At 32.6% G+C, this 16589-nt stretch overlaps 1 protein-coding gene across 6 annotated transcripts in view; it reads right to left on the minus strand.

The window, feature by feature from the left end:
- Positions 1-603: 603 nt before the first annotated feature.
- LOC139484067 (phospholipid-transporting ATPase ABCA3-like) overlaps positions 604-16589 on the minus strand; it is a 48588-nt gene continuing 32602 nt past the window's right edge. For all 6 annotated transcript variants that reach the window (XM_071267792.1, XM_071267807.1, XM_071267800.1 and 3 more), the window contains exons 15-21: positions 15940-16118; positions 13934-14956; positions 9124-9351; positions 7236-7747; positions 6334-6521; positions 5326-5496; positions 604-2932 (exon numbers count right to left, since the gene is read on the minus strand). In XM_071267792.1, coding sequence (XP_071123893.1) covers positions 2482-2932; positions 5326-5496; positions 6334-6521; positions 7236-7747; positions 9124-9351; positions 13934-14956; positions 15940-16118 — 2752 coding nt within the window. In that variant the 3' untranslated portion in view covers positions 604-2481. The remainder of the gene's footprint in view (positions 2933-5325; positions 5497-6333; positions 6522-7235; positions 7748-9123; positions 9352-13933; positions 14957-15939; positions 16119-16589) is intronic.

Raw genomic sequence — 16589 nt, forward strand, 5'->3', positions numbered from 1 at the left:
TGACTCTGGAAACAACGTATTTCTGAAATTCATTTGTTTACTGCATATACTAGAACATGGTTTTAGTAAATTTGAAGCTAACTTTTGGTTTAAACTCTTGGTTTATACCGTCAAAAATAGTATACGGAATTATTGTATTGCCAATTTTCTATCTATTCGATAGATTTTGCCATCATGCTTGTTTGTCTATCGAATAGAATGAATTTCACGCTATGTTTATGTCTTTTCCCACGTAATTTTCATAGATTTAAGTTTGTTACTGTCGTTAATACACTGCATTTAAAATACCCGCTGTAATCAAACAGTGCAGTTCGAATTCATTGAAGTGTGGTAGCGTTGTGTCATTACCAAGTATTTTTTGTTTCAACTTTTTATAGCAAAATTGTAACGATTGTTGTTTTTTTTCCCAATTGCAAAATGACAATGTTTTTGTTAAACTTTTTGTGACAAAATGGCTGTTTTTGTTATATTATCATCGCTAATTATTTATTTTTTTGGATATGCTGTTTTAGAATATATATTTCATTGACAAAACAGAAAGGCAAATAGAAATTTACCCAACAGCTTTACCAAATAAAATGATTAAGATACCAATCAACAATGTTAAGAAAGAAATACATTTATTAAGAATATATCAGATTTAACAACGTGAGAAACAAGTTTTTGTTCATGAAAACAATCAATAAATATAGCATATAACACATATTAAGGCTTTCTTTATATAACAATAACCATATATCTCTGTAATGTAAAAATATGATTGAATGGTTGATGTGAAATAACTTATACATGTTTGTACTAGTATCACAATTAACTTATCTTTTCATAACAAGGATGTGTGGTAAGTAAGTTGGTTTCTTAAATTTCAAAAATGAAATAAAAAAGGCCCCCAGAAAAAACTTCTACAGACTGATATTAATGTAATGCCAAATGAGCCTTTAGGAAAATACTACAATCTATACACATATTAAAAAAAATCGCATCAAAGTTCCAGATAAACCTTTAAATATTCAGTTTCTGACTCAACTGGCCTTACAAATAAAACACATAATTGAGTAAAACCCAAATTTAAATCGTCAATATTTGGCATCCCACATACATTTTTTTCTAATATAACAATTCTACTCTTAGTAGTTTTGATGCAATTCTTCTAGCCTCATATATATTTTTATAAAAAAAATATTTTTGAAACAATAGATCATTCTTGAGAATAAAAAAAAACAATTAGAAATGTCGAAATGTTTTGCTCGAATGCTGTAAGTGTGATGTAAAGAAAGAAAACCATTAAACACACTATAATCATGGATTTTTGTCTTGTGATTATATGAAGGATGGTCACAGATAGTTTTGTTTTTGATTTTTCTAATTCGAAATGGCATTAGCATAACTTTTGATTTTTATTAAATAATTAAAGTTTAAACGAAGAACATGGATAAAATAGAACAAACTAGAGTGAGATTAAAAATAAATGCACAATAAAACTGAATGTTGAAGATTGGATAAAAATTTAGTCAAATATTAATTTTGTACAAGGACAACCAAATGATTTGAAATATTTGAATGTCATTATTAGGGTGAAAGGAATGGATGGAAGGAACCGGTTTCTTCTAACAAGATTTATAGAAATAAACTTTATTTTATCTGCCCCTCAAGTTAAAAAATGTCACGTATCAATTTACTTTTTGTTTTTGTTTTAAAAACGTCAATCACATTTTTAAAATAACGCTCAAAACGAATATTAAAGGTGTTTCCATAGATTAAATTTTAATAGAGGGACGAAAGATACTAGGGAGACATTCAAACTCATAGATCAAAAATAAACATGCTCGGCGGTCCATTTTGAATACAAGTGGCAATCAAAAGTCTATTCAATATTTACAAAAAACACTACTAAAAAGAACTGATGACCAATATTTCAATTATATTTTCCAAAGTGGCTAGAAGCAATAATATACGGTTGGTAATAGAGAACTGTTAAATAATTTTTTTTTTAATTTTTACAATATGCAAATTATTTCAAATAAAACATCAGCGCTGGTGTGCCAGAATATGATTTAAAACCATTCCAACATTTGATGTTTGGAATGGAATAAGTTACTATAAACGACATAACATATAATAAGACGAACGCACACGGCCAGATAAACTTTCAAAGACTAAAAACTGATATTTGAAAAAGTAAATGAAATTTAATATATAAAAATAAAAATAATTCTTTTTAAATAAACAATTAAGATAGGCTTGACAAAATAATTATTTTGCAACGAGTTTATGTGTAAAACATCAAATCTGGTTGATACACGAAACCACTTGACGGGACGCACTTGTGTGTTATATTTATGAATACAAATTTTATCACTCCATGTTCAGTCAATGCACCGTCCTCAGAATTGTGGCTGAATGGCTTTTAAAATAACTTTCATCTCTGATAAAACATTATGTTAACTTCTCATAACCTGACAATTTACAATTGTATTATGCTTAAGAACAACAACATAGAACACAACAACACATTTGTTTACACATGCCGTCCTGTACTTCTTCTTTTGGCGACACCTGGTTTCGAGTGAACGACAAGAACACTTGTTCAAGTGTTGCCTGATGTATGGCATAATCCTCAACATTATACTTCTGTTTAGTTCTCTCCATAGCACCAAATACTTTTCCAAGGGAAACGTTTTTGTCCATTATTTGAAAATGGCAATAACCTTGATGGTCATCGAATATTTTTGTACTTGGAAATGCTGTGCAAAGAAATTGTTTAAGTGGTTCTGTCGACACGTGCGACCCATCTTCGCTATTTTTCATGTTACAAATTAGCGTATAACCTTGTCCAAACTTGTTCTTTAAATGCTGTGAACTGCCACAACATACGAATCTACCATTTACCATAATAACTATCTTGGTACAGAGTGCATCACATTCCTCCATGCTTTAAAGGTAAAAAAGCAGGTTCAACATAATTAGCAAATAAAACTGTTTAAATGAGAAAACTTTTTTTTCAATTACCAGTTGACGGTATTTCTATTTAAAATATATGTGTTTGTTAATATTTTCCTACCAAGCTGTTTAGCTCTGATGCTCTATGTGGACATTTCCAATAGAATTAAAGAGAAATGGTATAGTGAGACACAATTCAACACACGATTAATGAAACCCCAAATAAAGCAATAGAGCTTTGATTGCAGCCATTCATCTCAAAGAAAAAGTGAGACTTTCAGGACCCAATTGCAGTCCCTAGCATCAGTTCGAAAGAAATTCTTTGTGTACTTACAAAATCGCCACATTTGTGCATGGAAACCAAAAGGAGTCGGAAAATATGAATAAATATCTGACTAAAGCGTTCAAAGAAATTTAACAAGTTCTGTCATAATTTGTTCAACAATTTACCTGTCATTTTTAAGATTTGTTTTCCATTAACCAGTTGGTGTTGGTCTTGGGTTTTTTATTTATTAAAGTTTCCCCCATTAATTGCATTTGTGTGTTTTTCTAGTTGTAGATTTTCAAATAACCAGGACTTTTTCATTGCCAATAAGTTTTTCAAATTCTATTGCAAAGTGGTTTAAATAGTTATCAAAAGTACCAGGATTATAAATGCCAGACGCGCGTTTCGTCATCATAAGACTCATCAGTGACGCTCAGATCAAATATTAAAAAAAAGTCCAAAAAATACGAAGTTGAAGAGCATTGAGGACCCAAAATTCCAAAAAGTTGTTCCAAATACGGCTAAGGTAATCTACTCCGGGGGTAAGAAAATCCTTAGTTTTTCGAAAAATTCAAAGTTTTGTAAACAGAAAATTTATAAAGATGACCATATAATTGATATTCATGTCAACACCGAAGTGCTGACTTCTGGGTTGGTGATACCCTCGGGGACGTTAAGTGTTTTTCTTTTTATATTTAAAGAAATTCATTGCAAAACTGTAGAAAGATATATATTGACGAAGTACTAATACTCATTAAAACTGATGAATTATTAAAACAGTGGAATTGAGTCCGATTGAAACACAAATCATGGGTGTGTGCCTCTTTTACAAAAACCAATTAGGCAATTATGTGACCCTTTAGCTAGGATATATAGAGCTTGTTAACTCTGAGAAATTTATCTATTATTAAAACTGCGGGATTCACGACAACACTTTACAAAACCTGACTTTACCATTCCGGATGAATAAAGAAACATTTCAGTTGTTTCGGTTGTAAAACCTATAAATCACCTTGATATTACTTGCTAAAAACATGCATATTATCTGATTTTTTTTGTTTGACTTTTTATTTTTTTTATTGACGTCTATTTAGTTTTTTTGTAATTTTATTCAAAGGTAAATCTAATGAATAAATGATTAACAGGTTTCAGAAAAATGTATGTAATGTGACATTCCTGGCATAGGGTTAATATTACCGAGTCGATGACATTACTGAGGTAGCAATACACAGTTAGGAGTTTAGTTTCGCATTTTGGCCCCTGTGGATTTTTCAAATAGGAAAGTTATTGTGTACTAAAATTCATTTTTAGACAGATCAGTGCTAATTTAGCCTTCAAAGATGGTTTATAAGTGCATCAAGATTATTTTTTACATGTTTTCTGGGCTGTTTTCTGTTTAACAATCCGTATTTTCATAGCTAGACCGGCCATCGGTCCAGAAATTAATGTTCTGTTTACAAACACTCTTTTTCTACACGAAGTTTTTGACGCAATTTTACAAAAAAATGAGACGAAAGACATATGATTTTCATTGGATTTGCTGAATAATATATGTACACAGTTACTTCAAGCGATTGAAATTCTACTTTTAGTCAAATTTTGGAGAAATATGTGACATCTCCCCCCCCCCCCCCTTTTCGCAATATTTTATAACAAATAAATGCAGATTGTTGCCATGGATACACCAAAAAGAAATTATATTTTACCATTTTATATACAGGATATAAAATCTATGGAAGATTTTGATTACATACATATGCCCATATATGACACAAACAGTAAGCTTGATATTGCAAGAAAGCAATGAAAAGGGGATGGTAAAATTCATAAGGGCAAATTTTAATATTTTGTCCTAACTGTTTATTGCTACCTGAGGTTCAAATAGGGGTAACAACGCCGAATATACCGGTCAAGTTACGGAATATATACTGACATTTCCATATTTACGGTGTTATACAACCACAAAAAACACAATTGTACAATAAAATATTTTTTTAACTTATGCTTGTTACAATTATTTTTCATTCATGAACTTCTTGCCTTGAAACTATGACGTTTATCTGTGTGACAAAATGTTTTCAAGAATGCTATATTAAATGCTTTGCTAAAATAATATTTACCTGTGTGATGTGAGAACTAACGTTCTTCCGCTAGCTCTGACTTGTGACAAGACATTCCATAGCTGTCGTCTGGCACCAGGATCCATTCCTGTTGTTGGTTCGTCAAGAAAGACAAACTGTGGATCACCAATAAGAGCTATGGCAGTGCTTAACTTTCTTTTATTACCCCCACTGTAAAATTAAAGTCATGTGATTTTTTTCAAATTTGACTAATAGACAAATATGTTTTATATAACTAAACAGCTATGTGTATTATATAACACGTGAACATATAAAAAGAAAAAGAAAATACCTTATGGTACAAATATCCAAATCTGCAAGAAATAAGTTACTATTGAACTATTGTATTTTCTTACTGTTATTCGCCGGACACTCTTTCGCCGGCATCTTTTCAGTATGCAGTGTCCTTCAGAGTTTTGATTTCTCGGAGAATATTCGACAAAAAAATGTAAACAAAATATTTTTCACCTAGTCAATTAAAAATGTATCATAAAAATACATGAGATCAGACATTTATCTTATTCATGTGTTGTTGTTCCTGAAATACTTTAAGTATTTACAAATACTAATGATGCAGTTAAAATAACATTAACGGTACCAATTTCCCTGTACTAGATGCGCATTTCGACAATACATGTCTCTTCAGTGATGCTTGTGGCGTGCCCTTTTGTAATTTTCATGTCATAAATTGAAATAAAAAGGAAGTCTCTGTAAACTGGATTTTTTAACACCAGAAAACTAGGATGCTTTCAAGGAATACTCCACTTTCCCTGACTTGTGTCCAACCTGTTGAAATGAAACATACAATATGCAGAACTCTCTTCTGTATTTTGATGGTCTGTTCAAAATGTTAAAATTAACGAAAAGCTAAAACAAAATATGACATTGCAACAGTGTAGTGAACGATATTCTTCGAATATATCAGAAAAGAAGAAATTGACCAAAGAGAAGACAGACATGTGACAGTTAATCATGTTAATCCTGTTGAAAACAAATGTTATCGTCTACCTGTATGTTCCACATTCTTTATCCGCATACTGTCTGAGCATCATGATATCCAATAGATCAACGACCACATTTTTAACTTGACTCTCAGAAACACCACGTAGTCGTGCAAACATAGTTAGTGTTTCTCTTCCAGTCATCTGATCAATCAAGGCGTCAAATTGCGGACAATATCCCAAATTTCTCTGTACCTATTAAAAAATCAATATTTTGTAGAGTTGTCAAATTGAACAGTTTTGTCTAGATCGGACAATTTTTCGACCAATTAACCTGTAAACCCGTAGTTGATTTTTTAAAAGGTCTTCCGTACTCTACAAATACAGGATGTTATTATAAGATGAATTGAAGTTTACACTTTGGCATTGTAAACTTTAGAAAATATAACGAATCCGTATAATCAAAATAAAAAAAAAAAAAATTTCATTCTGTGAAAGTTAATAAGCGACCAAGATTTTCGATGAACAATAACAGAATGAAATATTTTTTTTTTATTTTGATTATATGGATTCGTAATATTTTTTAAAGTTTACTTAGTTCAATAACCATTTAACAGATGATATCGAATACGTTTCTTATGTCATAACAACAATCCCCTTCCCTTTCATGAATGTGACTTACCAAATTAGGTAGCACTCCACAGTTAGAAAATAAGATTAAAATTGAATCACAAAATGTTTTATCATCTTCTATTCCTGACTTTCTAGTACATTAACCTTAACTGTTTATGTTGAACATGTGCATATGTATGTAATCAGTATCTTCCATACATTTAATTTTCAAAAGATAAAAGGGTGAAATATAATTCCTTTTATGTGTATCCATGGCAACATTCTGCATTTATTTACCATAAGATATTGCAAAAATTTGGATGAACTAGAATTGCAATGCCTTTGAGAAATACAAACCGTTTTCATTTCATGTTTAATGTCGTGCGAATCCAACCAAGCATTTCCTGAGGTCGGAATTACATCTCCAGTCAACATCTTAAACGTTGTTGTCTTTCCTGCCCCATTTTGACCAAGCAATCCAAAACATTCTTGTTGAGCAACGCTCACACATATTTCATCGACAGCCAAAAAGTTATCGTAATACTTCTTCAAATTCTTTACAACTATAGAATCTGATGTTTTTAAAGAATTAGCATCTGTTATGTTTATTCGGTCTCGTTCTGCTTGAACGTCGCTATCCTCGTCAACAACTCCTGGTCGAGATTCACCCAAATCAGCATAAGACGATGCTATTTTCTTTTTCTTCATAGCAGAAGAACATTTTCTTCGAAGAATACCAGATTCAACGAGAAATAATACGAGAAAAAATAAGCATCCTTGAATAGCCATAAAACAGACATACTTTCCAACACCTGGAAAATCCCATGCCAAATAACTTTCATGAAACGGAAAGCAAAACTCTTTACACCCTGAAAAAAATTTGTGGACATTGATTAATGCGTCTGATCTACAGACAGCTTATCCATGAACTAAAATGGGGAATTAATTATCGGTGTGCTAAATTCAGTAACTCGATCAAAACACTGCCAGTTATTGCACATAATGTGGACAATATACATGAGATTGTTTGGAAAAAAATGGACAAGCGGTTTGACACACATATAATATATATTAGACCCAATTAATCCCATATGTACTATGCATGGATTTGTAATTTTCTGTTATTGATTGGGAAAGACTTGGGGAAGAGGGCAGAAAGAATGCATCCTCATCATATTTCAATAGGCACAGATAAATGAAATAGAAAATTACATTATTTGCAATATGAAAAGAGGATACAGTAAATGTTCTGTTCTAACCACCTTTCTGTGACCACATGTTTTGCCTAATCTATACACAACTTCAATCAGATTTTTGAACAGACAGTAGAAAGAAGTATTTTGAATCGAAGCGTGGAAACATGATCTGTATTATAATCAGATGACCGCGTTGTTTAAAGGTCAAGCAAATAATTTGTTCTTCACTATACAATTTTTGGCTTTAGCAGTGTTTTTTAAACAATCTAATATGCCTATGTTTGTGACCATGACCAGGTTATAATAGAAGATAGGCAATCGATATCACAATTACATTCAAACTTAAAAGTCTAAAATAAATTGACAACGCAATGACCAAATAAGAAAAGGACATAATGATACTGCTTAGACTGAGCAACACGAGCCCCGTAAAAAACAAGGGTAAATCACATATGCTTCTGAAGTACAGTTTCGCATGCGGCAACCGTACAGCTGCTCCTGTTTGTAAAAAACAAGGTAATAAGTTTAATTAGGTAGGTCACATTCCAGGAAAAGTAGGATGGGATTGTGGTTACGATGATTGGAACATATCTGTCGACATCTGTGAAACATATATTCAATAAAAGTCAACCGGTGATATTTTCGAAGAAATGGTTTCAACTTCACCACTCGGAATTCTTGGTTTAAAATATTCTTTGTGAGCAACAACCCTCTATCAAGAAAATCATGATCGGAAAGGCAAAACCAACATATCGTATCAACTGAAAGATATAAATAAACTCTATAAGCATGTGTTGCTCGGATGTTGCTAACTTGAAATAGAAAGTTCACAATTAAGAAGCCGAAATTATCTCTAAATGTTTTAAAGTTTTGTTTCTAAGCAATCGTCATTTGTTAATTTCTGGATATATCAAGATATGAGGCAGACTTAACTGGAGCTGTGGTATCCTTCTTTCAGGTTCGATGGGATAAATGCGTTCACCATAGTCACCAATCTTTGAATTATTTATTGAGAGGACATCTATAGAAGATAGCTATTTTAACCATACCTGGACAACATGGGTTATCTCGCAGCTTAGGATTAGCGCAAATCATGGGATAACCAGTTTCTTTGCATCCTTCTGTATAGCCATAATTTGTGTAGACATTCATTATACCTGATCCCATACAATAGGTAGGAAAAATCATAGAAAAAATCCAGTCCAGGGCATTTGCAACATCAGCAGTGTTTAAATCTGGTATCTTTAAAACAAACACTGCCATCAAGGTTGCTAGACCTGCAAACACAAATAGTCATAAAAATACTATTTATAAATTCAAAGTGATAATGTGTTAGTGTTATATATATGGCAATACCACGCCACGAAAAGAGTCATACATCATTACATTATATTGGGTTTTCCTTGTCTATATGCATGTTTAATTGATATTAATGAAAACCTTCGTGAAATCTCGAGAAAAAAAACAGACCTACATTCCAAAATACCATTGTTTTATTTTTTTCCCTAACAAAACAAAATCATCATTGAATAAAATAGATAATCCTCTTATTTGTTTTTTAAACTTCAAAAGTACTACAACACACCATCGCAGGACCGTGACTGAATTAAAGTATCTGATTATGTGTAAGCCTTATTTTATCCTGGATTTTTAGTATTGGTATTGTCATCTGATTTAGGTCATGCTGATTATAAGATGCTTAGTTTTCTCTGCCTTCAAAATCTTTCTGTTTGAACCCGTCGACCAGGAATTTATCAGTTATTGGTAATATTATTAAATTGGAATCAAAAGGGCCTGGAATGATGATTTTTTTAATCAACAGCTTTGTCCTATATTATTTATAAATGAAGTTGAATTCTTTGATTCGTCGTTTTTTACGTCATATCGGCTAACAAATTGCGAACGCCTTATTTTAATTCTTGATTTTTAGCGTTCGTATTATCATATTATTAAGTCCTGATGATTAAAATCCTACAACAGGACACAATGTGAAAAGGATGAATTCAGTAGTGTCAACCGTGTATATAGCAAATCCCAAATACACCGTTTGGTGGTGCGCCTGTGTTATAATCTTCAGTTTCTTAATGATTGATAAGTAAATCCATGTAAATTCTTATACTTTTTAAATACACTAAGACATGATTATTACAACTGCTTGAAATCCCCAAGATAGAATTATCTATTTAACTGTCACTCAATCTGGTAGGCGGTACTAAGATTAGATGCACGTGTAAAGCTTATCAAGTTCAGTAAATATAAACAAGTTGCTTTCTTTAAAAAAAGAAATGCAATCGTAAACCCAAAATGCTTGTTTGGCATTATAGTAGTCTCAGGCATTATATATTAGATAATTGTTTAACATGTTTAATAAAGATGTATTGTTTTATATTACTTTTTTTGTATAAAAATTAAAATCTGACATTGATTGTTTGCTCAATGAAATACATGCGTCACACATCAGCGTGTAGCTCCAACGTACGTCGGCCGTGGTAAAAAAATCATGCACGCTACCATATACGCTAGTAATTTTAGATGCATTCAACCTGTCAATCATATCTGTATCGTGTGCACAACGAGCTTAAAGCGTTTATTGGGCGTGCGAGAAGCGTACCTCAGCGTTTATCGGGCGTTCAGGTGACGTATGTTGGCGTATTCTGGCGTTTGTCTAACAAAGATGGAATGTAAGCTACGAAGGAAAAAAAGTCTATTGACCGTATTTGAGACGCGTCCCAGTCGTATCTGGAACGATAATCCGTGCTTTTGGAGTGTCTGGGACGTTAAATTTGTTTTATACCGGCGTCACACATCAGCACGTATAGCTCCGACGTACGCCTGGCGTGTTAAAAAATCACGTACGCTACCAATACGCTAGTAATTTTGGATGCATTGAACCTGTCAATCATATCTGTAACGTGTGCACAACGAGCTTTAACCGTGTATTGGGCGTACGAGAAGTGTACCTAAGCGTTTATCGGGCGTTCAAGAAACGTATGGTTGCGTATGCCTGGCGTTTGTCTAACGTAAACGGAATGCACACTACGAAGGAAAAAAGTTTCTTGAACGTATTTGAGACGCGCCCCGGTCGTATCTTGGACGTTCTATTATGGGGTGTTTGTAACAAACACACCTGCATACGTTTTAGTTAAAGTCGGACGATCTCGAAGCGTATACAACGTGCCCTAAACGTGTCTCAAACTTATCTGTAGCGCGTTCAACTTGTAGAGTATGTATAACGTGCGTGTAGCGTATAGGTATACTCTAGACACACGCTTGAGCTGGATGAAATTTTTTATGCTGCATAAAAATTTCCTCAAGTTGTAGCGTTCACCAAGCGTATACCTTTGTATTTCGACGAACTTCAAAATTATGCAACGCTCGTTTAACGATTGCTTAAAGCGTTCCTCTGGCGTGCAACTAACGTATACCGACTTTGTCAATTTTCTCTGTACGTCTAGTGCACGCCAATCTATACACCAATGTGTGACGCCGGTATAAATCAAACACCCAATAGGTTAACGTCCCAGACACTCCAAAGCCGGCATTAGTAATGCCGTCTTCACACATTGGCGTAAAGACCGGCGTGCACCAAACGTATAGAGAAAATTGACAAAGTCGGTGTACGTTAGTTGCACGCCTGAGCTGAATGAAATTGTTATGCTCCATAAAAAATTTCCTGGAGTAAAAGCGTTCACCAAGCATATACCTTTGCATTTCGACGTACTTCAAACTTATGCAACGCGCGTTTAACGTTTGCTTTAGCGTTCCTCTGGCGTGCAACTAACGTATACGGACTTGTAGATAGTTGTTTCATTGACATCATACCACATCTTCTTTTTAATATTTGATATCTTATCGCCGACCCTGTTAAGTCTGCTAAAATTGCATGCATGATTAATTTTAAGGTTATCAGCCGTAATTAAAGCGGCACATTTGAGTCCTTGTTTCATTGGTTGAAGTATTATTTACATCTGCATAGTCAAATGTATTATTTTAAAATATATTTTAGATTTAGATTTCAGTTTTAGTTTTTTTTCTCTTCATATTGAATATCACTCACACACAGACGAAAAGGATCCAGCGGTTATGTGACCTCCTTGTTTTAATAAAAAGTAAATAACTTTGCAATATTTAAACAAAGAAAGTAACTTTAAATTTGCAAATTTAATGAAAATAAAAACAGAAATATACTTTCATAATTAATTTTAACGTTATTTTCAATAAACAAAATTTTTTTCTGAAAAATCTTCGTTTTTTTCCTCTATTCGAGGACGTATTTTAGATTATGTATACACGCCCTTGGTCTATCCTAGACGTAAAATTTCAAGAAAGTGCAAGAAAAACTTTTGTAATTTCCCAATAGGCGACAATGGTAGCCTTTTTCGAGATACAGACTATAGAAAGTAGATTTTGTTAACGAAACCTTGCTAGAACTAAAGAAAAGTGATTAAGACAGTATTTGTTGGTTCAAAAAATATAGGTTCGCGTTGCTTTTCTTAGCGTAATTTGTACTCATCTCCCATGCCTATCAATTTTGCACTTAAAACTACGTGTTTTGTCCTAGGATGAAAAGACATCTCAGTGCCGTAAGGGCTAAAGGAAGTAATTTATTTTGCCTTTTATATAAAGCAATAGTTATCAAATGTACCAGGATTATAATTAAGTACGCCAGACGCGCGTTTCGTCTACATTAGACTCATCAGTGACGCTCATATCAAAATATTTATAAAGCCAAACAAGTACAAAGTTGAAGAGCATTGAGGATCCAAAATTCCAAAAAGTTGTGCCAAATATGGATAAGGTAATCTATGCCTGGGATAAGAAAAACCTTAGTTTTTCGAAAAATTCAAAATTTGGTGAACAGATAATTTATAAAAATGACCACATTATTGATATTCATGTCAACACCGGAGTGCTGACTACTGGGCTGGTGATACCCTCGGGGACGAAACGTCCACCAGCAGTGGCATCGACCTAGTGGTGTAAATAGTTATCAAAGGTACCAGGATTATAATTTAGTACGCTAGACGCCCAAAGTGAACGAAGTCTCTAATTATAAAAAATAACGGGCGCACATATCGATCAAGCAGGAATAGCCTGCTCTTAATTCTGAATATCATATTATGGTAATATAAAATGGCTGCGCCCATAAAAATCTAATGGTTTATTGTATAATTATAATGACATGTCTAAAATGAAATCACATCGGATAGTTCCGGAACTTATTAATTTGTCTAATTGCTTATTGTTTGAAACAGTAATCGATGTTAAATTTTCAGTATACCTATCACGTATATATCAATATAGTTTAACTTGTAGCTTCGGTCAACAAAGAACGGTTTTTAGATTTAGTAGTAGATTTAGTAGTAGAGATTTGTTTTATAAAACTGTGAGATATTATATTGGTGTGACCTTTTTCTTCTCTTGTTTAAATTTTTTAACGCTAATGCAACAATATTTACCCCGTAAGTTAGCTTTATCAGTATAAAACAATGTTTCTTGATAAAAAAATGCAGCTAACAGCAACCATTTCTTTTGTCTTTTTCAACGAATGATCAATATTAATAAAGACTTCATGAAATTAACAAAATACAGATGTTTCGATTTTTTGACTTTTTGTATTTGATATAGTCTCATAATTAAAATAAACCAAACAATTGAATATCTAAGAGATTCATTATTATATTATTTGTTCCTTAAAATGTCAAGGGCACTGATAATTACACTGTCTAATGATATTAATGTGACCTTTTCGTTTCTTTCTTAATTTTGTTTTCCACGGTAAAGTATTTTTAGTCCCATTGGTTTCTTCTCTCTTCTTTTCTTTTATACATTATAATTTGTAATATATAACAACGTTACCTGATAAAATATTCAGCATGCTAACAGCAACCATTCCTGCTGGTGCTGTTTTAAATAGAAACTGCATGAAGTACACATAAGGCAAAGAACTCCAGCCAAACAGCAAAAACAATAAAAACAAGAGTCCCAGACGGTTATCCTTTACAAATGCATCTGTGTTGAAAGCAGCGAATACTATGATTATTAGAAATACTGGAATCAAATAGTTGATCAAATCCCATAAGAAATTAGAAAACCAGAATTCTCCGTCTCCAACCCCGCTGACCTTTTGTAAGTGTTTAGCGCCACTAGCTCGTTCTTTGATTAGGAAGATAACGAAGCTTCCGATCAAGAATGCCATTCCAAATATCACGTTGAATGCTACGGTAAATCCTGTTCCAATGGTTGAGAAGAATATTCCCCTACTATTTTCAGATAGAGATATTGGCAATGGAAAGTTTCTAGTAGTGATAGAGTGATTTTTTAAGGACATTGCGTGCCTCAAAATTGCATTCATGGTATACGTCATTGCTATAGATGGACCGTGATATGGCTGGCCGTTAAAATAAACAGTCATTTCTGTGATAGGATTCCCATTCTGTGAACCTTGTTGCATATCTAAACCAATAATATATTTCTTATTAAAAGTAGCAACACCGACTGTTTTTGATTTACTAAGAATAGCGTCGTCAAAAGAACCATTATTTGTGCTAGTTGGAGAGTCCCCTCGTAAACTCAGTAAATTTTTGTACTGGGTAGCTACACCTGTTGTAAAAGTCGTTGGGCTTGCACCAGAGAAATAAAGCTCTGTTAACCCATTTCCAAAAGGGGTCAAGTCCATTTTCAAGACAGGTTCATCAGAAATTTTCGGTACAGAGAGTTCAATTGATAATGCCATGATTGTGAAAATAACAGGAACAATTAATTGAACGCCTGTAACTACACGATTTCGGATCGTATGAATTATTTTCTTGACAAACATTCCATAAAACTGTTGTACCATTAAGTGAATTCCATGATTTTTCTGTACGTCTTTATTAAATGCTAAAATAAAAAACTCAATAATAAAGTCCATCCTAGCAACATATTTCTTCATTTTTAACTTAGGCGACCAATCTTTGAATTGACGTTTGTGAAATAATGACGTTTAATTCAGTTATAATTTAAAATGAAGATTATTTCTACATTTTATCCCAAAAATTTAAAAACATTTTAACTAAATCTGACCTTGTAAAAAAACCCATCTTCATATTAGCTATAGGCAAAGTAGGAAAGATTGAATTAGTAATGAACCAGAAGCACATTTAAGCTGAAGGTTGTTACAGAAAGGAAAAATTGAAATCGTAGAAACATATAGATTATCGCAATCATGACAAAGATCTACTATAATTTTGCATTACGTATAAACAAACTTTGTATTCTTTAAAATAACTTTAGACTAGTCAATAACTGTGTGTTAAGGATGTTCGCTACTCTATGTCAAAATAACAAGCTTTTTAAAAGACTATTAAATTTTGATAGTATATAGATAAGGTAACTAAAAAAGCCAAACAAATATGGGTCCGTGTGGTCGTTTTCGAGATATTAGCCATTGAAAATTTGGCGGGAAATAATTCTCTCTAGACTTTTCATATATTTAACATCGAAACCTTTTTTCTTTCAAAAACATTGAAAAAATAATAAGGATTTTATAAGATTTTCAAAGAAGATATTTTAAACTATGTTTAATCAAATAATGGACAAAAAATTAGGGGTTAATGGGCAAATTATTTTAATGGCACTATATGGATAAAACCAGAGGATTCCGAATATTTGTCGAAAATTCAAAAACAGGAGGAGCGAACTTCCTTATTACCAAACATTAACTCGATAAACAATGAAAGTATAAACAATGTAAAATGCAAATAACAGGTTCTTAAAATCCATCATCATTTTTTAACAAATGAAACATAAACAAATTATGACACTAAACCATTATGTAATATTACCGTTAATATTAAAATACTTTCAAAATATACAAAACTTACCAATGAATTGACCATTTGTTGTTTGTGTCATTCCGACTGAATTGACAAAAGCATTATCTGCTCCAGAACCGAAACCATTTTTCTCAGATTTTTTATCAATCGTATAAACAGGATTTTCAATACTCTCCAACTTATTTTTATCTGGACTGTCTTCCTCAACTTCTGAGGACTCTCCAACCCTATTAACATGAAACAAATGTCTATGCCAGAAAAAAATAATCTTGTTGATTATGCATTATTTTAAAAGTAGAATCACAAAAATACTGAACTCCGCGGAAAATTCAAAACGGAAAGTCCCTAATCAAATGGCAAAAGCAAAGGATAAAACACTTCAAACGCATGGACAACAACTGTCATATTCTTGACTTGGTACAGACATTTTCAAATGTAGAAACTGAAAATGATGGATTGAACTGGTTTAAAAAGCATCATACATAAATGTAATACAGTCGCAGCATATCATACATAAAAAAGAGCAATATTTATATCTCATCTACCTCGTTTTCATATGGAACAGATGTATACATTGATGTCATTGATAGATATTTGTAACTCAACGTTTTATGATATTTATATGAGAACAGATCGTTACGTGCCGAATCAAAATGGAAGTACAATATTGTCACACAATGACAAAAACTTTCAGTACA

This window comes from Mytilus edulis, chromosome 1, assembly GCF_963676685.1.
Source record: "Mytilus edulis chromosome 1, xbMytEdul2.2, whole genome shotgun sequence".
NCBI classification, from domain to species: domain Eukaryota; kingdom Metazoa; phylum Mollusca; class Bivalvia; order Mytilida; family Mytilidae; genus Mytilus; species Mytilus edulis.